Source organism: Stegastes partitus, unplaced genomic scaffold (genome assembly GCF_000690725.1).
Source record: "Stegastes partitus isolate 25-593 unplaced genomic scaffold, Stegastes_partitus-1.0.2 Scaffold1295, whole genome shotgun sequence".
In the NCBI taxonomy this organism is placed as follows: Eukaryota; Metazoa; Chordata; class Actinopteri; family Pomacentridae; genus Stegastes; species Stegastes partitus.
Window position 1 is genome coordinate 23,372 of NW_007579026.1, and position 26,268 is coordinate 49,639.

At 41.0% G+C, this 26,268-nt stretch overlaps 1 protein-coding gene across 2 annotated transcripts in view; it reads right to left on the minus strand.

Moving 5' to 3' along the window:
- Positions 1-1,850: 1,850 nt before the first annotated feature.
- Positions 1,851-26,268, minus strand: part of dse (dermatan sulfate epimerase) — a 28,759-nt gene continuing 4,341 nt past the window's right edge. For both annotated transcript variants that reach the window (XM_008298219.1, XM_008298220.1), the window contains 4 exons: positions 20,965-21,218; positions 9,987-10,226; positions 6,247-6,454; positions 1,851-5,206 (listed from right to left, as the gene is read on the minus strand). In XM_008298219.1, the coding sequence (XP_008296441.1) occupies positions 3,460-5,206; positions 6,247-6,454; positions 9,987-10,226; positions 20,965-21,218 (2,449 nt within the window). In that variant the 3' untranslated portion in view covers positions 1,851-3,459. The remainder of the gene's footprint in view (positions 5,207-6,246; positions 6,455-9,986; positions 10,227-20,964; positions 21,219-26,268) is intronic.

Here is a 26,268-nt window from a genome sequence, read left to right on the forward strand (position 1 = left end):
AAGGAAGACGCTGGGCAAGAATGGCATCCATGGGAGAGCTGCAAAATAACTCTGGACCAAAAAGAACATAAAATCTCATCTGGCAATTGCAAAAAAAAACCCCAAAACATCTGGATGAGCCCCAAGATTTTTCAGATAACATCCTGTGGACTGATTAATCAAAGGTTGAATGATAACGGCATAAATTTAATACCGCATTCCACAAGAAGAACATCATACCAACAGTGAAGCATGGCAGCACGGTAGCTGTAGTGTGATGGTTCCAGGACCTGGACGACTTGTGACAGTGGATGGAACCGGGAATTCTGCTCCCTATCAGAAAATCCTCCTGAAGAATATCCATCAAGTCGTTCATGATCTAAAGCTCAAGCACAAATGGGTTATGCAGCATGAGAAAGACCGAAAGCACAGAAGCAAGTTCACCTCTGAATGGCTCAAAAAGAACAAAACTAAGTTTTGGCGAGTTTTGACAAGCCACGAGAAATCAGTGATGGTACCTTCCAAATCATTTTTATCGCAGCGTGGCAAGAAAGAGGTCTGTTTTTGTGAGTATTGTAAAATGATTTAATACTTTAGAATAAAGTTATGTGTTGTTTGGGTGCAGCTGCTGGAATAACTGGTATTTTTGCCTTACTTGAAAAAACCAAAACACAACATAACTACTGATCAAGTACAATATTTCCACCTTTGCTATATTGGAATAGAAGGCAGCCAAACTCTTCAAGTAAAGTAAAAGTACATTAACCCTCTGCTGTGTGGACATAAGCTCCTCATTAACCAGATAAGTAACTAAAAACTATGCATCAGGTATGCATAGGTTAATTAACTAGGATTTGCACTGAGAAAGAAGCTAAAGTGAAGAAATGCTTCAAAGCAGAATTCAACATAATAATAATAATACTTACATGGCGCTTTTCAAGACACTTTAATTATTACAAGCTGCAATGCCACTGGTGAACTGTGGCCAAAATAAAGGAAAAGTTTTTTAGTGTGCATTTGGGTCAGAATCCTCAAAGAAATCAGTCAGCAGGTGGCAGCATATTCATATTGTATCAGATTCAAAGAGGCCTCAGCACGAGGACACGTCTGGCCCCGTTCTGATGTTCATATTTTATCAGAGCCGTTTCTCACACAAACTGAGCCTCCACCCGTTTGGCACAAAGAAGTTTCATTCGTTAGCGCAGCAAAGTAAATAAACGTTTAAAGCAGACAACAGAGGCCGGTCTTCGGATAAGGGAAGCTGTACGGAGCACACATCTGGAAGTGATTATCTGCTCAATCATAACAAAACAACCCGCAGCATTTTTTTATTTTTTTTTTGCAAAGAAAGGAGTGGAAAAATATTCTCTTCACTTCGCTCTGTAAGTGGAGGATGACTCCCGAGTTAGGAGTTGATGGAAGTCAACAAAAGGCCAGCCAGTGATGCTTCTCAGGAACATCAGAGGGCTGCAAACAGCTGGGCTTCCTCACTCAGATGAATAAGAGACACACTGGAAAAAAAAAAAAAGCACAAAAAAAAAAGCAGAATATTCCAGCAGTTGGGGCACCAAACAAAATACTGTAAAATAAGAGGGGAAAAAAGCCCATAAAACCAGTGATTTTCCACAACTAAAACAGATTTTCTAGCCTCAATTTTACATTAGATCATGTGTTTTTCTGTTCCGTGTTGAATGTTTAATAACATAGAATACCTAATAATAACCAATACTATAATAAATGATATACTGATGATCATAACTTGTGATGAAAACACATTCATTCATTAAGTGTTGCTCTTTCATTGCTTGTTAAAGCTCCAGCTGCAGCTCTCTATTTTGCACATTTGACTTCACACAATAAACGCACGCATATGCATGTTGTAAATTTATTTACAAATGGTAAAAAAAAAAACACAGAGACCATAAAAAATATATCTTGCTTTAACATATATACATTTAAATGTGTCACTATGAACTATGTAGAACAGGACAAATCTCAAGTACAGATGTGGCGACGGTGCTATAGTGGCGAACCTTGAGATCTTCGATACGAGGCAGGACCTCTGAACACTGCAAAGGACAAACTTCACACAGACTCAGTTTCGAAAGCTCCACAGAAGCTTATTACATCAGAGGTTGTCTGGTTTCATCTCAGCAATTCATCAATTCCTATTTGGAATCACTTGTTTTTTTTTTTTCCTGAACAAGCACCCGTTAAGTAGATCTTAGCAGTATTAAGGCCACTGTTAGAAAAACAGTCAAGACATTTCAAGAATACAGTAATTACAAGAATAAAGTCCTGATGAATAGATTTGTGTCATTAAGGAGTTTGGGCTGTATAAATACACTAATTCAAATTGGGAAAAAAATCCTAATATTGAAGCTGGAATTTCTGGACAAATATTCCCAAAAAATCACTATATTATAAAAATAAGCCAGTAATTTGACTTTCTCAAAATTACAAGAATAAAAATTATATTACAAGGATCAAGCTATAATTTAAAGTCAATAATCTTCAAAAATAAGTCATAACTGTCAAAGGCATATATAATAATATAAAATAAAGTTCCTATTATGAAAATCATATTCATGTTATTATATGTGAAGAAACATTTCTGAGAAAAAGTCATTATCAGAAGATTCCTTAAGAGCATAGAAGTCACGATATTACAAGAATAAAAGTAGTAATATTACGAGGCATAATACAAGTGTAAAAGTTGTAGTATTGTGCGATAGAAGTCACAATATTAAGAGAATAAAAGTCATAATATAATGAAGAGAGCCCATCTGTTGAGCTGTGATGCTTACTCTGCTACATGTGCTGCAGACGGGGCGGAGTGTTGTAAAGAATGGAGTCAGAGCACATGATGCTGGACAAACTACATGATGACCCAATTTCTACATTTTCACAAGCATATTTTTCAGTATTATGCACTGAAAGGTTTTTTTTTAAAATCTGCGCATACAAACTGATGCCTTCCTGATAGGAGATCAGCAGCTGAGAGATATATCGGTTGAGAGCTATTCTATTATGAAAAACGCTATGAGATGAAGGCATAATGTTATAGGATGAATGTTTATGAACTGTAAGTAGAAGTTGTAATATTACGAGAACAAAAGTTGCAATATTACACATTAACATAATTTGCAAGTAAAAATATAACAACCCGATGCATGATGCTTTTTCTTTTGCTTAATTTTACATCCTTTTGACAAGCAGCATGACTGAGCTAAGTATTTATACAAGCATATCCAACATTAGGACTTTACTCTTAAGATATTGTGACTTTCTTTCTTGTAAAATTACGCCTTTATTCTTGTAACATTTTGTTCTTGAAATCTCAAGACAGTTTTTGAAACAGTGGCCCTCGTACTCTGTCATAAGACCTGGCTCAGAGTGAGGTGTGAGGCACATTCAGTTCACCGTGAACAACAGGTCATGTGATCTGTAAGATGGACGACCTCTCGCACGCTCACGATGTTAGCACTGGCTGTGAGAGCAGGAGGAATAGAGGTACAGTAGGATGAAGCAGTCGATCAGGAGGATTGTGTAGAAACATCTCTGCGTGTGCAGACTCCGACCCCTCTGAAAGCGAGTCAGCAGCACAGCCAGCAGTAAAAAGAAGGTGGCAGTGTTCAGGAGGAGAAACAGTCTAATGTAGGAAGCTGTGCTGGGGAGACTCTCGCTCCCTGCTGTGGCCACCATGTGAATCTCTTTGAATTTGCGGCCCTTGATAAAGCCGCCCTTTCTATTCTTGCGGCCATCTGTATAATCCATAAAGGCCCGCGAGTCTGCGTCCCCCTCCTCCGGACTGTCCTCATAAGTTCGCTTTGAAGTCCTCTGTCTCTCCTTCTTCTCATTTACCTCAATCTGTGCAAAAATGTCAGGCATACTCTCAGAGAGCTTCTCCCCAAGGTTCACTTTCTTCCCTCCTTTGCCCTTGCTCTGTTTCTTGGACATAGCGAACATCTTCTCGATTACCTCCTCCGTCTTCTTCTTGTCGGAGAACTGGAGGAGGCGTTCTGCAGTCTTACGGAAGCTGGCAGTGTTGAGAACCCGTCCCAGGATGTGCCTCTCCATCTGCTGGAAGACGGGCTTGACGTGCTGGAGGTTGTCCTCCATCACATTGACGTATTCCTCCACTTCCTCTGGCGAGCTGTCTACCACGGCCGCTGCCTTCTCAAATACGATTTTCTTGTGGTCCTGCAGCACCATGGCGAACAGAGGTTTGCTGGTGATCTCCCCGGTCAGCAGGTAGATGGTGTAGGTGTGGTCCTTGGTGGCCAGGTAAATATCCACCCTCTGATCATCGCTACGCAGGCTGAAGCTCTGCACATCCACGCCTGGACCAAAGAAAATGTACGCCACCCTGGTGTGAGGATACCTCAACGGCATTGTGACGTTCACATAGTTAGAGCCATTATACGGGTACCCTCGAGGGTAGTTCCAGTAACCCACCACCCCTTTGTTACTGTAGCTCGTGTCATCCATCCAGAACATCTTATATTCATCCTTCCCATGTGACACAAACGCTCCATGAACACCGTCTACCTTTGTGCTCTGAAAGGGCAGCTCCGTGTTGTGAAAGAAGGCACTCATGGTCCTGACTGGGCTGTCTGGATCTAGGTGGATGTGGTCCACGAGAAGCAGGATCTGTGGGTGAAGAAGTAGTAGGTTCCTCTGAAAGTTCCTGATCTTCAGTTCTGGATTGTAAGCAGAATGCCCCTCACCTCTGATGAAGACCATTCCCTCTCTCTCCATAGCAGCTTCCACTCTGCCCTGAGCGTCAGCCGCAAGCCCCACCTTGTACTTCAACCACTTGGAGTCGCAGGCTTCTGTGACTTGTCCCGCCCACGGCTTAAAGCAACTCCCTGAGAAGGCGGAGCCAAACAACACCGCATTGTTCAACAGAGTGTACTTGGGTCCGTACAGTGCCTCGGTGATGAACGGGACGCCATTGGGTGCGAAGGTGAAAGTGTTCTGATCGGGGTGTTCGTGGCCAGCGTTGAAGTTCCTCCAGCCTTTGATCCACTCTTTGTACTTGTTCCTGTGAACGATGTCAAAGATGGCGCGTCCGCCCAGCTTCCCCGACTTGAAGGAGAGAAAGGTACAGTTGGTGTTGGCAGGCAGAGCGCTGCCATACGTCACCACGCCCCAGTCCTCGAAGTAGTGGAGCTGCGATGTTCCAAAATCTGACGGAGGTTTGGAGATCAGTCCTGGGTCATACCTGCAGAACAAGGAGAAGGTCGATATCAGATGGAGAAAATACTGAACAAACAACAAAAGTACAACTAAACTGCTCTCAGTTTTAGTTCTTTAATCTACACTGACTGCAAGGTTTTGACCACGAATGATTTTTTAGAGGTTACTGTTACCAAGTAGGGCTAACAAATGTATTCATTGTAGGTTAATCTATTGATTATTTTCCCGATTAATTAATTAGTTATGTCTATAAAATGTCAGAAAACAAGAAATGTTGCCTCTTCCATGTACCATAATTAAAGCTTTAATAGTCACCGACTCGAATATGGACAGCATTAAGACTCTACTGCTGCTTTTTGAAAGGTTTCGGCCTGTTCTTTCCATTGACTGAACTGAACTGACTTTACATTGTTTGAAAAGCAGAACGCCTCACAGTTCAAATGTTGTAAACCATGTCATCTTGGACTTGGACAAATACCACTACAACAATAGTGCCTTATTTTGTAATAAAGAGTATACACAAGGGCTGTCACAATACCAGATTTTCACTAGACAATTATTGTAGCCAAAAGAATTCAAGAAAATGACTTTACGCAACATCTGTTTGAAAATTCTTTTTGACTTTGTTTATTGTGTGTTTTGTTTTGTGCAAATGATGAAACATTTTTGGACAGCCTCCCTTTCATTCACTTGAATTTATGATTTGGAATAAAATCGATGTAAGTGTTCGTGTAGAGAACTTGAGAGAGGAGTTCATGTTCTGCCTACTTTGTAAGCTCCTCACACATTGCCAACTGCTGTGTGAAATGGTCTGGTTTTTGCAAAGCTACACAAATTAATATTAGTATTGGAAAGGAGGCAGGGAGTTTCAGACACTGACCGCCCAACATGCACTTCGGCTGAAGTGTACTGACACTTGCTTGGTTCAGTTCAAACAAACCTGGTATGTTTAGGCTGCTGTCAAAGCTGTCATTTAAACCCCTAGGCCTTCGTAAAAATGTGATTATAACGTGAATTTAGACTCTCTGGTGATTTCTTAGAATGGAACAAAATTCAGCAGCTTACCAGATGAACTCAGTGTGGAGAGTACACCATCGCTGGCCTTTCCCAGCCTGCCCTGGCCCTTCCATCACCCTGTTCTGATGAATCAGATCTGCCAGCCAGTTTCCACTGCCATTACGCAGCACATAGCGGTCCAAGAAGACCAGCTGGCTCTCTGGTCCGTAGAACCAGTTGTAGTTGGAATCTGCAATGGCTACAGTTCGCTGAAATCCTGGTGAAAACACAGAGAAGACAACATGAGTGGTGGCCACCATGCAGGAGTAAATTAAATCCCATAAATAATGGGCCAACGTGACAATTAAAATGCTGATGTGCCAAGTGGTGTTGAAGCTTGCAATGCCAAAAATGCATATAAATATCACTTTAAACAATATGTGGATTCTTTGTAAATTACAACAGTCAGAGCTTATTGCAAAATATTTAGCCTGTGGTCACAAGTATGTAACAAAAGTGCCCCCCCAACATGAGCGTCTGTGACCCAACTCAGTCCCACACCAAGCGCAAATTGTACACACTGTTTTGTTGTCTGTAATTATGTAAGGAAAACCTTGCAGTCTGGTGCTGAGAGGGTTCTTAGAAACCAGCTATAGTTACTACAGCATGCAATCACAGTCAATCATTTGTCAACCAAAAACACTAGATCATCACACAACTTGCAGCAGAATCACTGTCAAGTAAAAATTTCTTTGCACTTTTTGTTCCTACTAGCGTTGCTGGACATTGAACACGGTCTTCAAGATATGTATTACAGGAATTGTGGTAATAATTTTGCATGTCAGTCATGGATTAAGAGCAGTGTTGTAAACATTTGAGAACATCACACAACTGATGTCTCCTGCTGTTTTCCATCTTTGTTGACTCTTGTATTTACAGCAACCTCTTTCAGCACTTGCACCTCTTCTAACACTTCCAACTGCTTCCATCCAGCTGATTCTTCGTTAACTTTAGTTCTTACATCCATTGATTATCTAGACACCGCTTGAGTCTATCCCAGCTGACTCAGGGTGAAGGCAGGGGACACCTGGACAGGTCACCAGTCTATCACAGGGCTACGCTTAGAGACAGACAACCAAGCACACTCACATTCACACCAACGGACAATTTAGAATCACCAACTAACCTCAACATGTTTTTGGACCTTGTGGGAGGAAGCCGGAGAACCCGGAGAGAACCCACGCTGAACGGGACGCGAACCGGCAACCTTCTTGCTGCGAGGCAACAGTGCTACCAACTGCGCCACCTTGCAGCCCTTAGTTCTTACAAGTAAACTTAAATTGCAACTGATTTATGGATTGATGTTCCAACCTCCATTAAGTAAATGTTAGCTCCCTGCTTTTGGTACATCTGACACCTGAAAAGACATCAGCGTCTTTTAGCACTTCAGTGTAAGTGTTCAGGACTTCAGTTCACACATGACACAATTAACATTGCTTTATTTTTTCATAATTTAAAAAAATAAAATAAAAAATCTCTCTGTTGCTCTACAGTATCCAGTCGACAACTGAATGCAGGCGTTTTCTTCGACAGTATTTTTACTGTGCACTATTATTAGTTTCACTTAGAAATAAAAATTTTAAGCACCTCTTCAACCAGTGCCAACACTAACACTCGGGTAGAGAAAGGGTGAAAATAAAGCAAGACAGAGTTTTCCTGCACAGTAAATCTACCCTGATTTGATCACTTTGAAACTGAAATAATTTTCAGAACAGGTCAATGATGTGCTGACCTTTTAGCATTCATAGCTAAACAATTAGCAAGCTTAAGGTTACTTTAGCCATTATCCCATGCTAGTGCAGTTTAGTGAACTCCTTGTGTGTGCTCTTGGCTTCTAGTACACGTCATTAACTACGAGGCAGGCAGTCAAAACCTGTGTATTTCCCTGTCTGAATGTAATTGACTTTTACGAGCTGTTTTGACAGATTTCAGCTCTTACATGCAGAGGACTTGCACTTGTGGCAATGAGCACTTTAAGTATCGACTCTGGTTAAGTGCAACAACACTTTTGAATATTTATATCTCTCTACCATTGTGACGAAGAGCACAGTGGTTGGTGTACTGCACTGGACTGGGAAAAGCAAAAATGCATCATAGACTAATTATAAGTTCGTGAGATAAAATGTGCAAGATGACTTTTGTGTAGCTTTTTCTTCATTATTTTCAAGAACCAAGAGCAGATGATGTCTTTTGTGGAACATGATCCCTGCATGGTCAGAGCGCTAGATGACGGCAAGATCCATCTTTCCTCCATGCCACAGGAATCTGCAAAGTTTTACTAAAGCATTTTGTAGTTAAAATAGCCTCTACTGGTGTGCAAAATGACGTGAGAGTTCTTTCAACAGCCACAACACATTTTGGGCTCCACCAGGGAAACAGCTGATCAACAAGATAAAGAGTAGAGGAGATTCCAAATAACTTTGGGATAAGCTTTTGTCGTTGTTACTTCAGTTACAACACATGCTGCCAGAACAGCTGCAATGTGCCTTGGCATTGATTCTACAATTCAGTGAACTAGACTGGAGTGATGGAACACCATTCTTCACTAAACTTTCTATTGATTTCCCTCTATGAGGATAAGTGGACCGAAACCACGCCAGCAAAATGCCTGCCAGAGTATAACAGCGCCACCAGATCTCCTCCCTGTAGGGGCCAAAGGTTGAGACCTTTACCTGCCTTTGCTTGTTCAGACTGAACCAAACAAACTGATTAACAGCTTAAAAGGGCAACAACAATGCCCCACCTCAATTCAGTCTTTGTATGGTAGACACAGAACGGCAAAGTGAAATAAGGGCAAAACAGTCCTGCCCAGAACAGACTGTGTGAAAGAGACTTTTGACTTGAGTTGTCAGTTTGACTGACATTTTAAACTCTTTCAGTCCTTAGAGTGCATGACCTTCCATTTCAACTGGTACTTTAACTTCTCACAGTGCTGCAACTTGGAGTAACCTCAGCTATTACTCCCATATTGATATAAATTGCAGTATGACCTGAGGTGTCAGCTATTTTACATGTCGTCTCTCTAACTTTCTTCAGAAAATGACACAATTTCTCATGTTATTTACTCTCTGATTACCTTTTGCGTTCTGTCAACTGTCTATAAACACACAGCACAGTCAACGAGGGGACAGCAATCATCTGGGCAGCTAGAGGGGTCGTTTAGGATAATCTGGCCTTGTCTTTGTGTCTGGTGAGAGGAGAAAGCTGCTATTGTGGCTCTGAATCTGAGGCTCTTCTGGCTAATGTAATTAGAGGTACTTTCTTGGTGCAGCTCTGCTGCTCAGTCACAATGCAGAAACTGTTGGCATTGAGTTGCGAAACGTCCTAGCCTGACCTAGGAGCCCCTCCCCCAGCTGCTGTCCTCCCCCTGACCTTCAGACAAAACTTCCAGGACACCACAGATCCCTGCAGGTCTCAGTACAGCTTTGAAAGGCATCCAGGAAGGTAATAACTACACGCATGCATACCCCATATCAGCTCAGAGGAGAAGCTACTCTCCAGTGTGGCAGCCTACGGTCCTTTCATGCCTAATCTAATATAATCACGCCTTTAGCAGAGAGCATTCTAGCAGGGACTAGCTGGATGTGTCAGGCTTTAGTAGCTAAATAAACATTTCCTCACGGATTGTTGACTTGCTATGAGTTTGGCTGCCGATATATGTCCACTTCAGTAAAAAGTGTATCATATAAATATAACCACTTTACAAAGTAAAGGTATGTGCTAGTCACAACAGGTGATGGAAAGCTTACCAGGCAGGATGGTCCTGTACAGGAAGGCAAAGTGTTTCAGCAGCCAGGGGTGGTCGAAGTGGCTGATGGCGAAGTGGCGCTGCACCAGGAACATGTACTGAAACAGAGAACGGGTGGTGTACGTCCCGTAGGCCACTCCCTCATACAGAGAGCCGTCTGTCACATCCTGCAGAAGGACCATGGACTTCTCCATGATGGACAGAGCCTGCTTGGTCCACAGGTAGGCCTCCTGCAGATAACCTGGAATACAGAAAGGGGAAATGGTGTCACAGGTTACATACTCTGAAGTGCCCAATCCCTCTATTGTTCAGTTTACTGTCATCACACAAAAGATAATTTTCTGCCTTTTTTTTTGCTGCTTATCAAAATAGACAGTATGATATGAAAAACCTGAAAAGTTGAACCTCGTCAGAGATATTATCCAGCTAAGTGTAGTTTTATTTACTGACAGAATTAAGGGAAGACAACGCTGGAGAAGAAACAGTGCAACATGTGAACACGCACTAGGCAACCTATTTAAGCTAGCTTTAGCAACATGCTACAAAAGCACATTTTCAGAAAGTAGAAGACGTCATCTTTCAAACAAAGTTGCTTTAGAGTTCTTCCAAAATTAGCTTTTCCATTTGAGTATACTGAGGATGAAAATTCCATAAAATAGGGTGGATGTTAAGAGGATACACCAAATCTAAGCAAAATTTCAAATAATGGCAAAAAAAAAAACTGCACCATGGATTGCAGTGGTGTTTTTCTTTTAGCAAAAAATGCAATATTTTAAAAACTGCGACACAATCAAAGACAGTGGAAGCAGCAGAATGAGCGTTTTGTAAACCTGACAGCTGAAATGCAGATTCCCATCTTAAACTATTCATCTGTGTCAACACTTGCACTAACTAAAACACACAGCACACTTTAACCAGACAAGAGCTTGTGGTGGGATCACAGCAGCCATGATGCCCTTTAACATGTTGACCCTCCAACCCATGAGTACTCTGTGGTCATGAATATATTATCACGAGTACTCATTACTCATAGATCAGACTGTATCAGCCGACCATTTTGATTCCAACTGCACACCTGTAAACTTTGATGACGGCATCTTGAACGGTTGCAACACTATCGTGCTGATGAAGTCTGTCCACACGCAGACAGACAGATAAACACTTGCCCAAGTACCTAATACTGCCTTCGCCGTAGCTGCAGTAGTTGCCTCCAGCACCACATTTTGCCATGATGACTCACTCCCACACAGACAAACAAGGTGAAAACAAGACCTGCCACGCCGCTGTGGCTGGTTAAGTAGCCTGCAGTTCATGTTATCAGTCCTCCACACTGCAAGACTGAGAGATTGTGTGAGTTAAAATTCTACACAGTCGCAGCTGTGTCAGTGGCCCAAGCATACATCTAAAACACATCTGAAGCAAATCTGGCAATATTCAATTTAGCTGTTAGATGTTCCAAAAATGAAGCAGTCTATAGCAGATCATTTATCACAGGAGGAGGCTGTTGGGGAGACAGAGGGAGAAAATTGGTGCCACCAGTGCCCCCAAGAATAGTGAATCAAATGCCGTGTTTTCCTATAATTGACACGATATAGTGTATTGTATGTATCTCATTTCATACCATTTATTATTTATTTTCAACTCTGTTTCTTCTACAAAAGTGTCCCGCCATAGAATCATCTGCAGGCAAGAAATATACAACAAACAAGTCTAAAAACAGATTTAAACAGCGACAGCAGTAGCTGTCTTTGCACAGAGAGGCTGTTAAAATGCAGCAGGAAACGAGGTGAGAGACTGCACACTGGAATTAACAGGCCTCGTTACTGACAGCATATGAGTGTGTGCCTGATGTCACTAATGGAATTAATGGAATACAGCATTACAGTCTTCTTAGTGTGTTACCTAAAGAAACCTTTCACGTACGCCGTGTAGCTGCGGCTATGGAAAGCTTCACACCACTATGCTACACTGCACCTTGTATACTCTCCCTCACATGCACAGTGGATCACACACAGAGTTTACTATGAGAACAAGTGACCGCATAAACACTCAGCCACAGTTCATTGAGGGATACCGCGGCCGTCAGCGGGATCCGGCCGACACCCGCCCAGGCGGTGGGGTCCGCCCACTGGAAAGGCTGCCGTGCACAGAGCAGGTATTTACCATCAAACAGGAACTCTGGCCACGCACAAAGACCACATTTACACAAATACAGCTTCGCCAGAGCTCACAAAGTCCAGGGACACACTTCTAATTCTGGTACTTTCCTAAAAAGCAAAATCATTAGCTGAAATCCACTTTTTGTCACGTTATCAACATGTTCAGTTTTGCATTCCATTTTAGTCTTAAACAGTAGTGTTGGTAACGCTCACTGGAAGCAGACAGCTAAATCACAAGTACAGTACAAAGTTAAACAACATATTAGGTCTACACAACTATGGCCACAACAATATTCATTATTACTTTAGTAAATATTAAGATCCCAATTACTTATACTGAGATTTTAAGGATTTTAAGAGCAAAATACTTTTATTACACTTACACATTTAATATATGCTCTGTACATTTAAAAACTGTGCAATAATTTTTTTCTATATATACAAGAATCTGTGCAGTATCAGTATTTCTCTACCTACCGAAGAACTGTCCATTATAGACAAAATCTTTGCAATAATCTGTATTGTTATCTTTCCCATTAAGACGATATTTTTGTGTGCAATATTTAAATATCTGCACATCTAATTTGTACTTGTGTATATCTTTGTTCCCTACATGTCCAGTTTGCTGCTGTCTCTCTGCAAACTTCCCAACTGTGGGTTATTAAATGCTTATCTTATCTTCTAATCGACACATCTTCACATCAAAATAAGACGTAAAATAAGGTTCTTCAGCTCAATTCGGTGCATCTCCTAGAGGCAAAATGCAAATACCCAAAACAGCTCACTTTCTGCTTATTGATGGATACTAGAAATCACCAATGTTTCCTCACATGAAGGCTGTAGCAGACACCCCTGGGTCACTGTGCACAGAAAAGCCTCCACTCTCCACACTGACTCTTTGCAGCAGATGCAACTCTGACAACTGCATGACCACAAATACATCAGAAAGAGGCATTCAAATGTCAGATTTTCCAAAGGGAAAACTGAGTGACTGTATGCACAGGGGCTTTTTTTGTATGGGTAAAGTTTTCTGAGTGAGTAAAGCATGCATTTTAAAGTCAATATCACCGTTGATCGTGTTTATTTAACTATGTGAAGCCAAAAATGTGACTGTGATAAATATTCAATTAATTGTGCAGCCTTGCTACAGACTACAAAGAAAAATGCTTAATACAACCAAAGCTGTTTCACATTAATAAAATTCTCCAATAAAAAAATCAGTCCATGTTAGGATTTTTGCCAGTAGCAAAAAGAGGAAGTGAAACAGAGCCGTTACTATTAGTAATAAATATCAAGAATAAAAAAGAAAAATGAACTGAAACTCTGATGTCATCAACAGAAAACGTAAAAATTGTGGGAACCTGATACAGTTACAGGGCGAAAAACATCGACAAAGAAGAAAAACAGAGTGTTCAAATAAACCCACATTAAAAGCAACACTCATACCAAGCAAACTGCATCACTCAGTGCATGTGGAGAACAGCAGGTCTGGTTTCAGCTGTTCACAGTCTAATAATGTGGCTAGCTTGCCTAATGACTAGCAAGAAAGGATAATGCTGCTTTCAGGCTGGGGGCTCTGGTCCAACTGTCTCCCATGCTGCTGGGTCTGGACACCCAGATCCCCTCCATCAGCACATATTATTCCTCCACGCTTTAAGTGCTGAGAACCGATCCTGCCAGTTTACCCTCCAGAGCACCTTCACCCTGCAGTTCAGAGGAATTTGAAAGCTCAGTGAATTTCCAATAATGCTCTTGGACCCTCTCCTGTACTCCCTCAGTTTGAATGCACAACAGAATCACGCACATTAAATGCAGGGAGCTTGTGTCCGTTTGACAGGAGGAGCTGGCTAACTGTATTAATTCATATAATGTGTCTCCTTTACATTCATGTAGGATTGGTGGGCCGCCATTCCTAAATCCTCGCCGCCGCTCTTTCAAATTTTTTACTTTTTTTTATTTTTATTTTTTTATTGTCACAAATACACCACCGCCTCATGTCTCCACCTTCACAGCACAGTAATGCACTGGGTCGGTACTCACGAGTACTAAGGTAAACTACAAGTAACTATCTTGCTCAGTCTCTACTCTTTGGGGGTTAATACGACGTTAATTACTCGCGAGAGCGCAGTCTTGAAAGTGACGTCATGTCCAGCACCAGGCTCCAGGTCAGAGAGTCACAAGAGGGTCGTCCTGGAGAATAGGGCAGCGACTGATTAGCTCTCAGAGCTCTTTTTGAAAAAAAAAAACAAAAAAACAGAAAAATCAATTGTTCTAAGCCTGGGTGCAAACTTTGCCACTGATTCTACAGCCCCATCAAGAAATTATTATTTATTGTTTTTATTTATGTAATTTTATTGTTTTATTCTATTTTTACATTCAGCCTTAAAAAAGCCATTTTCAACTGGCCATTCAATAAATAGGTTGTAAAAGTAAAATCTGCAGTTAAGTGTCATTTGTTAACGCGGGCATGGCTCCCCTGAAAGCCTGCCCCCACTGCTGAAAAAAATCCTAGAGGAAACACTGATATATACGGTATATTAGGGGTGTGACAGCACAGTATTGGGGTTTGTTAATATTTGTTTACTGACTTTGACTTTCAAGCCAGATTTTCTATTATGCTCTTGACAGCTGCCACTGTTCACTGTTTGCCACAAGTGACAACTGTGGAATAAGAATAAATGATTAAAAGCAAAATACAAACATAATTAGTTAACTGCCACATTAGGATCTACAGTTTGCTAACATTAGCCACCATAAGCTCCGGGTCACTATGAAATTTAAAAAAAAAAAAAAAAAAAAACCCTACTTCTGAGTGGAAGGAAAAGTCTTTGGGTTGCCCATATAAACTCAATGTTAGCTGCTGAGTAGAATATCTTGAAAAGGTCTCGTGGTTTTTGCGAATGAATCCCTGGCACTAATGGAATCCTCTGGTCTCTTTATTGCACATTCACATTAACCAATTCATGATGCCTATATGTGCATACAGACTTTGATTTTCTCGCAAGATTTTCTATCCTATCCTGCCACTGTTGTCACGAGTGACAAATGTAGAATAACAGTAAATGCTATAATTAGTGAACTGCTGCACTAGGATCTAAAGTTTGCTAACATTAACCACCATAAACTACTGGTCACTTTAAAATAAAAATACAGATTTTTCTGTGGGAGGAATGTTAGGACCTGCTGAGCAGAATATCTTGATAAAATCTTGCGGTTTTGTTAATGAATCACTGGCACCAATATCATGACATCTGAAACTGCAGGTTGGGCTTAACAGGAAATATTAGAGGTTCGGGTCAAAACGCGACAAAGCTCCAGCTGAGTTATAAATATTTTCCAAAAATATTGGCATGCTTGTGAATACCGGTCTGCATTTCACCTTCTCTTCCCCTCTCTCTGTGACTCTTTCTCTCAAACACAAACACAGACCAGAGAGTTCTGATCCTCGTGTACCCTAACTGTCACTAATGTGCAGCACTGACCTATACAGTAACCTATACATACAGCTTTTACTACAGATCTTTTGTGTAACCTGTGAAAGGAGCAGGCAACACAATAGAGGAAATTAACCTGCACTTATTGCATTGGACTCATCTGTTACACAGTTATGCATCATTTGAGAGAAAGGGAAGTCAACTGGGTAAAATGGAATCATTGAATTGGAAATGTCATAGTTACAGGTACGGTATCCTGCAACAGGTCATGGGTCAAGGTTGGAAGGTTGACTCATGTATATATTTGCAAGTTGGGTGGTTCAGACTCAACACAGACTCAGGCCTTCATGACAGATGGACAGAACAATTTGGGTAAAATATCTAACTGTGAATTTGCTGACATGTGATCTGAGTCAAATCAAGCTTTAGTTCGATATTAACTGTGCAATGGATCTAAAACACATGAAGAAATATTAACACAAGACACCATAAACAGTCTGACGGTCACTCAAGCAAAAGCATGATTTTGTAGAACCGCTGACCAGACAGTTCAATTGCAGTTTCAATTTGCTATTGATCAATAGTTCATCCCAAAACACAGGTAATAAAAACCTTCCTTTCTTTACTGCAGTTTAAACTGTTTGCTACAGTTTTTAAATGAGCTTAGCTTTACTGAGTTTATGACAGGCACAGGGGGCTCAGTGGACTTTTGACACATCATTTCATTTTAACTGCCTGGAAAATTAAGCGAAACTGGAAACACCTGTAGAAATCACTGTTTAATACACTAACACTACATCTACAAGTGTGTTTTTGGCATCTTCTGGTTCTATTACATTTCCTGCAGTTTCACCACAGTCATGTTTTATACCCATCATTTTCTCCGCACGTACTTTTTCAAATCAAAGCAAGTTTACTAATTATTTAGCATGCTATAAAACAACCTAAGTGCTGTACACTTTTTCAAGACAGGCAACAACAAAAACATGCAAAAAGCAAGACAAAACAGGACAAAAACTTGCTAGATCAATTTGTAAAATCAAATAATAATAAAATACTGACATAATAGGACCATTAAGGGCAATCAAATGTCATTGGTCTTGAGATTTGTCTTTTTAAAAAAAAGTCAATTAAAGAGAAGAACTCGATTGAAAGATGAAGCCTATTCTACTGTTTTGGAGCTGCCACCACAGAAGCACAATCTGCAGCCTAAATCACTGAACAGTCAAAAGCAGCTTAAACTGCAAAAGTTCTGAAATGTTGCCAGGTGTTTACAAATGTGTGGGTTTATAAACAAATACAAAAGCCTTAAAATTAATTCTGTATTTGACAGGTAGCCAGTACAAGGCTGCTCGCACCAACATTCTCTGTTTCTGCTTCCTGTTAGGAGTTTTGCAGCAGTTTTCAGCACCAGCTGCAGACGAGATAAGCAGGACTGGCCAACACTCAGGTACACTGAGCTGAACTAGTCTGAGTGGCTGCACACTTACAATCAGGTGTGAATCACTGTGGCAGACATTAAAGTGTGTGAGGGCTGTGAAAGAGGAAATGCAGTGTACAGACGAATGGTTCAAATCAACCAACAGCTTCAGAACACCAACAAGCAAACACCTGCATCCGCAATGCACTTCTGCTGCCACCGTCTTATCTAGTCATCTAAACCACAGTCTGTCAGCGCTCCATTTGAATCAAACTCACACAGCAACGTGTGCATTTTTCATTTCAGCGAGTGGCACATTAGCTGTTTGAACATGCAGACCACAGAATGATTTAACAACAACAACAAAATTCCTCAACACTGAAGAGACGGGTGAAAAACAATATATAAAAATATAAACTTATTCCCAAATTGACAGAAATGGCCTTCTGTCAGATAACTGATAAAGAAAAAGAAACAAGAGTACACACTTCAATTCTGGTAGTGCTTACTGGAAAATTTATGCAGAGCCATGTTCACAGAATAATAACTGAACTTAATGTCATTCATTGTGCAGCAAATGAATGATCCACATATGATAATGGAATGCAGCCAGGTCTCTGCACAGCGTCCCACGTGATGCCTGAGTGGAGCTGCTCAATGAAGCAGCTGAAAAAAAGTGTTTTTTTAATCATAGCAAATGGCGTGAAACTATCATCCCTGCATGAGGTCTCTTGTAAAACACACTTTTAACAAATAAAAGCTGTCATAAACAAGGCACCCAGGCAGTGGCTAAACACAATCTTTTCCCCCAGGTAACGCAGAGAGGCAGAGCTGGAGCAAAGTCACTTTTTCCTGGGCTTGACACCAGATGAATTGAAGCAAAAAGAGGTCAGGCGGTGACTCTCCTGAGATTTCACAGAGCGGTGTGCCTGTTTTTGCCCCTCTCCAAAGAAAACCCTCAAATAAAACCACCGTGGCCACAAGCGGTTGTCAGTAATCCAGCTGTCATTTAGTTCACATCAGGACCGGATCTGTTGTACCAGAGATCCAAACCCTGTAAGCAAAGCAAGCTGCACTTCAGGGTTTCAACTTCGCATGGCCTTCTTTTATGCAAAATGTTTAGTCCCAGATGTTGAGACAGTAAACTGGGAACAATCATGTCAGGCCCCACAACAGACATGCTACAGACAGGAGCAAACTTAACAGAAGAATATGACAATTATACAGAGAACCTCATCTGGAGAACAGTTGTGAAAGATGAAGTGCAGCTAAGGCGGATAAAATCCGTCCGACAGCAGAAATTTCAGTCAGACGTTTTCTCATAAGGAGACTGAGTCTGGCAAATATCACCATGTGAATAATAAAGCCTGCCGTTTAAAAAAACAAAAGTGTTCCAAAATATGTGATTCAACATCCCATTCAAAACATCAGGAACATAATCTTGTCTAAAATGAGTGCTGTATATGTTCCTTCTTTGTTACAGAGGCAGCATTGAAATCCCATCTGTTTTTCTGCCTTTTCTGCCTAGTAAAAAAAACAAAACAAAACATCAGGTTAAAGTAAAATTAAGTCATGAGGAAAAACCTCAGAAGACAAAGACATAAAATATGACTTTAATGTGACTTGCTCCGTCTGCTACCAAATGCTAAATGAGTCTTTAAAGTTGCCAAATCAAGAAAGTGTCAGATGCAGATGACAGTAAGACAGCATTACATATCTTAAAATCTGGCAGTTATGTCAAAAATACCTGATGATTTTTTTTTTTACAGTAAACGTCCCCCTCCTTCGGCTTTGGAAATCCGCTGATTCAGCCTTCAGACCATGTGAGACTAAACCTCTCCAGCGAAATCCAGACTAATGAAATTCCTTGACTTGAGCTGCATTCTGGTTTCTTTGCAGGTTTTAACTCTAACCCCTAAACTGTTTGAGGAAATATATTCCCACACAGAGCTGGAATGAGTTTTCAGGCAGAGCTGGCACAAATCCAAATTTTGCTAAAAAAAAAAACGCTTAAAGGCAACTAAAATATGACCTTCTCGTCAACCCACAGTGCTTTACAAAACGCTCTAATGGCCTTTTATCGAGTCCTTCAGGCTGCAGTGTTTGCTCGTTTCACAATACAGATTTGCTGGCATTGTGAACAACATGCTGATGGTTTTGCTGTTGGTGAAGCTTTATCAAAACAAGATGACAAATATAAAGTTTGTCCTGAGGGCGAAAAACTGAAAGGGTTCACTCTGCTCATTGTGCTCAGTAAATGTCACTGTAATTTGCCCGTTAGTATAATATCTCTTTTATATTCATATATATGTATACACACATGAGAATTTTAGTCCCACGGTGACATTACAGGGCAGAGGGAGGAGATAACAGAACACACAAGTACACTTCTCATTATGCTTTGGGGATACAAACACAAACTATGGGATTTAGTGAGGAATGCTGTGGGTTTCAACCATCTTTTAACCATATTTCTTCACATTTTTGGAAATGGCAACAATAAATAGAAGCTTTCAATAGTTTTCATAAATGTGCACACAGCTACTGCTGAATTACTGCGATGCTGAATTAAACTGCGGTCGCTGTACTGGACCATCGTGGTGAAGAGAGAGCTGAGCAAGGCAGCAAAGCTCTCGATTTACTGGTCAATCTACGTCCCAACCCTCACCTATGGTCCTGAGATCTGGGTAACGACTGAAAGAACGAGATCGCGGATACAAGCGGCCGAAATGAGTTTCCTCTGCAGGGTGGCTGGGCACTCCCTTAGAGACAGGGTAAGGAGCTCAGTCACGCGGGAGGAGCTCGGGGTAGAGCCGCTGCTCCTCCACGTCGAAAGGAGCCAGCTGAGGTGGCTCGGGCATCTGCTTCGGATGCCTCCTGGACGCTTCCCTGGGGAGGCGTTCCAGGCGCGTCCCACCGGGAGGAGGCCCCGGGAAGACCCAGGACACGTTGGGAAGATTATGTCTCTCGACTGGCCTGGGAACGCCTAGGGGTCCCCCCCGGAAGAGCTGGAGGAGGTGTGTGCGGATCGGGGAAGTCTGGGCGGCTCTGCTCAGGTTGCTGCCTCCGCGACCCGACTCCGGATAAGCGGGAGAAGACGGATGGATGGATGGATGGATGAATTAAATTTATGTCATGATTCTCCTCTTTTTTCTAACATTTTTCAGCGGATTTATGGTTTTGCATTTTTGATGGACATTGGACATAATAGCATCTTTGCCAAAAGTGAGTCACACTGAACCTAAAAATCTGTGTTTCATGTAGAGCTGCCACATAAGGTTGATGCATCAGATGAAGATCCCTGATTCAGATTCTTCAAGTTGAGCATTTGTTCATCTTATTCACATGACGACATGCACTGCACTCAGGTTTAACTGACGAGAGAAGATAAAAAGCTGATGTGGAGCGATACTTGTTATCACCAGATTGCTCTCTATTGAGGAATGTGGGTTAGTGGGCAACCAGTGTGACATAAGTTCAGTGTTGTGAGTGAAATATGTTTAGCAGCACATGCGGACAGAGGTCAGTAAGCTACTCCAAATAGCAGCAATAAAGTCTATGGATTTTTCAGCCTAAAAGTTATTCAAATGTCCTAAAAGACAGGAAACAAAGGCCTGGTTCATGTATGTGTTTCTCACTGTCGCGCTGCTGAAAAAGACTGTGACAAATACAGTAAATCGAAACCTATTCAACCTTTCAAAATCCTGATTCAAGGTCAGCCTTAGTATCATGTCTGTATGTTAAGTTTAAACTGTGTTATGACTCATGAAAGGAGTAAAAACCTTTGTGCTAATTGCATCAAATTGCAGTATCATAGGCTGTGTATGGCCAGTAGTCAGAAAGTTGAACATACACAGAAACAAACATTGCAGTCCATTCACTCTGCTGCTGCTGCTGCTGCTGTGACTTTAAAACACATTCAAACACACAGCCACATTAGAAAGACATTAATCACCACACACTTACCTTGGGTCATGTAAACCAGACTTCCTGTGAGCAGAGCCACACAGTTGGTGGGCTGATGGTTGTGCAGGTACTGGAACCCCCAGCCCCGGACGTAGGACTTCTCGTACATCAGGCGTGACGCATTGCCGATCACCTGCAGGAAACGCTCCTGTTGGCCCTTGTTCAAGTACTCATACAGGAAGTCGTAAGCGGTGGCAAACCCGACCAAAGAGTGGGCCAGAGGAACTTCATCCCAGGGGGCGTCTTTGACCAGCCTGCAACAACAGGACCAAACCAAAAGGTAAGACATCGGCCACATGTGGAACACATGGAAGAAAACGTATTCAGTGGAGAGCAAGTGTGACATTTTCGCTCTTTCCAATAAAGTCCTAGCAAATGGTTTCCCGTGAACAGGAAACCTTTCCTTTGCAAATCCTTTTAATTACTGTTAACAGAGCTGTAAAATATCTAGTCACTTTGAAAGCAAAAATAAAGATGCTAAATAGCAGTTTTAACCACAATTACAGCCGCACCAATAAAGACACATATAAAGAAACATTAAAAGTGCAGTATTAAAGAGGGTAGATTTTCTCCTCGTCAACACATGCTAGGCTCGAAGACTGCTGACTGGTGTGAATTTCAGGGGTGCAAAGACTTGCAAAAAAAAGCGAAAGGTGATTACTCCTCTTAATTAAAAAGAAATGAACTTCAGATGTGAGGACTGTATTTAAACAGCCATTAGTTCAAGCTGAGATCTACACAAAGGTTCTGTTGAGATCGAAAGAGCATCGGAGTCATGACACCATCTTCCGTCTTACTGCTGCTCAATGAGGCTGTTTTTCGAATGAATTTATGAAAAAAGGGAAATCTATCCATATGGGAGGATAATTCAGTATCTGCGATGGCACTTCAAATCAAAGCTGACATGTTTATGACCTTGAGAAAGTTTTAAAATATTTCAACTTGATGCATTTCCTGCGTTTCCACCTCTGCTGTAGAGATCAGGTCACACAAGGACTGAAAGAGGCCTCTACAGCTTCCCAAATAAACATCATTTTTACATGAATCATTTCAAACGCTTGTGTCTGGAGTCTGACACAAAGTAAACACAGATCCGCATCCTGGAATTGAAACTGAAGCTGAACGAACCACCCTGGTAAATTCATCAGCAAACACCAGACTGCTGCTATACTGTCTACTAAGGAAATGTCTAACACTTTTTTTTCTCATGTCATCATTTCAACTTTTCAGTCGTAGTCTCTGCTGCCTGCAAAAATGTCCAGAATGACCTGGTGCCCACAAAACCCCCACCTGCTGTCAGTGCAAACCATGACGCCCACATGATGAAGTGTTTCTCTGCTAACAGCCACAAAAACAAAGAGAGCAAAAAGAAACAGAAATCAAATTACAAATAAACCACAAACATAATATTTAGAGCTGGGGTAGGCGGTATTTTGTTGTTGTTGTTTATGGCATTGTAATTTAAGTGGACCAGACTTCTAGAATAGAATAGAATAACATTTTATTGATCCCTTCGGTGCAAACTTCAGAGAATTGGCCTGCACCTCCTCTTGACTCTGTTTTCCGTATTCAAGAAATCTAGCCCATGATGGGAGACTTTAGCCAATCACAGGTCTGTTTAGAGCGAGAGGGTGTCATTACTATTGGCTGTTCTGCATGCACAGCGGTGGAAAGGCTGATTCAATGAGAAAAAATCTTGCAGGAAAAGTTGCTATTTTAGCACTGGCAGCTTCCAAAACTGCAAACCGACTCAAAAAAAAAAAAAAAAGGAAGACAGACTTACCTAAAAGAAAGCCTGGCAACAAATGCAGTGAAACAATGATGCTAATGCTCACGGCTGCTGCTATGGCAAATTTAATTTCATGTTTATGATCATACTTAGATCAAGTTTGTGTTGCGTGTGCATATGAGGAGGACTATATTTTCAAATTCTAGTGTTTTTGGTTATTTCTTCCCTCTCTAGTGTCTGAGGTTCAAGGATAACACAACACTGTTTAACATATAAAATCTTAACTCAGCTTACTGTACTGGTTTAAAAATAAATCAAAACTTAAGCAGCATTTCACCTAATCAGGGCCATGTGGCTATATACAGATGTACATTATTTAAAATTTGACTTGCAGAACAACTTTGACATCCTTTAAACACAAAAATTGCAAAGAATGTCATTTATTATTATGCTCCTTTCATCCAAAAGCTCAAGTTGATAATTCGAGAATGAATAACACTTGTGCTTGACTGATAAATTTGTGTGCACAATTTAGCTCTGTTTCTCCTGGCACTAGACAGGCTCCATACCGAACCTGATAAGAACGATTGTGTTGTAGTATTGTGTGCACATATTACAAAATGTAACTGAAATTTTCACTGAGGTTTCTTATCACTCCTGGACCAGAACCTGAGTTTATCAGTAGAACTGAAGCATCAGCTGGTAACACTATTTCATTATACTGTAGTAATATTGTACCCTACTATGTAAAGTGCACTGAAATGACTTGTGCTATGATTTGGTTCAATATAAATAAAATTGAATTAAAAAAAAAAACTTACATACATGATTTCCACATGCTAAGTTGCAGCTGAGGTTTATTTGAAAACCGCAGCTTCTTTATGTCACCACTTGCTCATATGACAAAAAAAAAAGACTGCCAAGTCACTGTTGGACTGTATATTGAGCTATGCCAAAGCACACAAAACCTCACTTCTGTATGTTTGCTCAGACTGTGAAAGACGCAGGCACCAATCTGCCACAAAGTAGAAGCTCTCCATCTGAACATGGTTCCCGGGGCTGTTGCAGACATAATTGAAGGCCATGAATACCACAGCTGACTGAATCCCGGAGCCACTCTGCAGAAGCCCTAAGAGGTTCAGTGACCATAATAAAAGTGCGGCCAAGGAGAAAACTCACAGTGTGCTCTCGAGACGTGAAAACACATGCTCAGTGGCTTTTCGTTTCTGCACTGTGGCACACATCCTGATATTGTGAAAAATGCCCTGCAAATTGCACTAATGCCAAGACGTCTAACCCCCCCTTAGAAATGAGCTGCTGGAAAATCCCCCTTCCTCCTGTTCAGTGGCTGGAGGCAACACAGCAGCGGTGCAGCAAAATGAGAAGGATTAAGCTGCTCTTCAACACGAGGGAGGAGGGCAAAAGGCAGAGGCAGAGTTTATTTGGTACCTGAGATTCTGGTCAACACTCACGTCTGTCCCTCTGCACTTGTTATGTTCACTAATATTTGAACAAAACGTACGCTTTGCAACAGGCATGTTGACAAGCTTAGAGAAAGTGAAAAGTGGACGTTTTCACTGTCAGCGACACAGCAGGGACCGAGCACTGCCAAGACACTCCAGCTGCATCTGTGTAGTAGTCAGGTGCAGCTATTCAGTTTTCACACATTTAGTCTCTAGCTGCATCTATAACATCAACAATCAGAAATGTCTCAAGACAGGCGTATTGCAGGAATACAGTAATTCTAAATAATATATAGTCAAAGACTGACAAAAAAAAACGTCTGTGACACTCATCTACAGACATACTCAGCTAATAAAATATGGTCTCACACAGAACTGGTTATTACAGATTTTATAAACAGACTTGACTGAACTAAAAAAATACAATCTTGATTTAGGTACAGATAACAGCCAAAGAAAAGAACACCATAACTGTACTTCGAGGCTTATGAAGGGAAAAAATGCAGGTAATAATTCCTAAGCCCCAGGCTATGTTTTGAACTTCCCACCTGGAAAAACATCCCCAAATTCAGTGAGTGACAGCATGACAGTAAATCTGAAGGTATTTGAACTTGTTGGCTTCATGTCTGAATGAACACTGGTTACAGCCTTCATACAAAATACACACTTAGAGTGTCAAAGTCCTAAAGCAACTTTCTCTTTCATTTTCCTCTACAATTTCACATCTATTACAAATTGAAATGTCCATGTAAATAAACCTTTACTGCTCTAAAGGCAGCGTCAGCAGGTCAGATTAATGAGAATTTCACCAATAATGAAAGTAATCCATGTTTTTATAAATTGATAACAGGAGCTGATGTTTAGTTTGTTGATTCCAGCTGTTTTAGGCGTCGTTTCTCTGAATTTACAAAATACGTGCAACACTAGATAGCTGCAAACTGATATAAGCGTCTCCAAACCAAAACATTTGCACGCATTTATAGAATAACAGCTTTACTAATTACTTCACCCCTGACATGGAGACAGGATCGATGAGGATCTACCAGCCTGTCACATTGTGTATTTTTATAAGCAACTGTTTATAAGCAACAACTGATCATTCGTTGCATAGCAGACGTTCCCAGGTTAAATCCTGAGGTCTATCTCAGCTGTCAGGATGTTTTTTTACTGTTCATAAACAAGTAGTTATGTTATCATCACACATGGGCAGCATTTATAAAATCAAAACTAAACTAGGCTATTCATTATCTGGACAGTATGATAAGTTCGCGATTAGTTTAGATTTACTTTATATTTGTTTATTACGGCACTGTAATGCATTACACATCGCTTGATGTTTTGTCCAATCAAAAGGTACAAAAAGGTGCAAAATTCCCTTTCATTTACAATAAAATTAAGTATTAGAGAAGTACAAGGTACAATGTGAAAATGAAAGTAATACTCATATGCATAAATGAATATGTCTACGGAAAGAAATGATGGAGGAAATGTGCTGCTGTTGTTGGGTCACACATTCGAACACAAGTAGGATGTTGAGGTTGACATGCTGTGCATAGCTGTGAGTGAATCTGAACTGTTTGTGCATGTGGATAACTATAATGTCCTTATGAGGCATAGTAAACAGACATTGCTTGGCAAAAATTCTCAACTCTTCCCAATTTGATGCCACAGACATAAAGCACAACATCCATTTTTGTCACAGCACTAGTTAACCACTTTACTGAATGTGCCACATTTGCAACCTTCAAAAAATTCTACCTGGTCCTGTTACAGGGGCCTAAAGTCGGGAATCACAGTGACGACATGTGCACCTATGTGGTATGAGCCCCAACTCAGGCATCAGGTTGGCCATGAGAGCAGTAGCTTTGATAAAACTGTGAATCCCATCCCTTTCACAGACTGTTTTGTGTTCATTTGTCCAGATTTTAAAATATCTGTCTCTGAGAAACAAAACAATATGTCTAAATGCCACCAGAAGTAAGTGAGGAAATTGTTGTCATTGACATTTAAAGAAAGAAAAACGCTGCAGAGCTCTAGGGCTTAAAAGACTGAATGCATTTTGAAAACTTTCTTCAAATGAAGCCACGTTTCCTGTGTTCAAGACTGTCGATA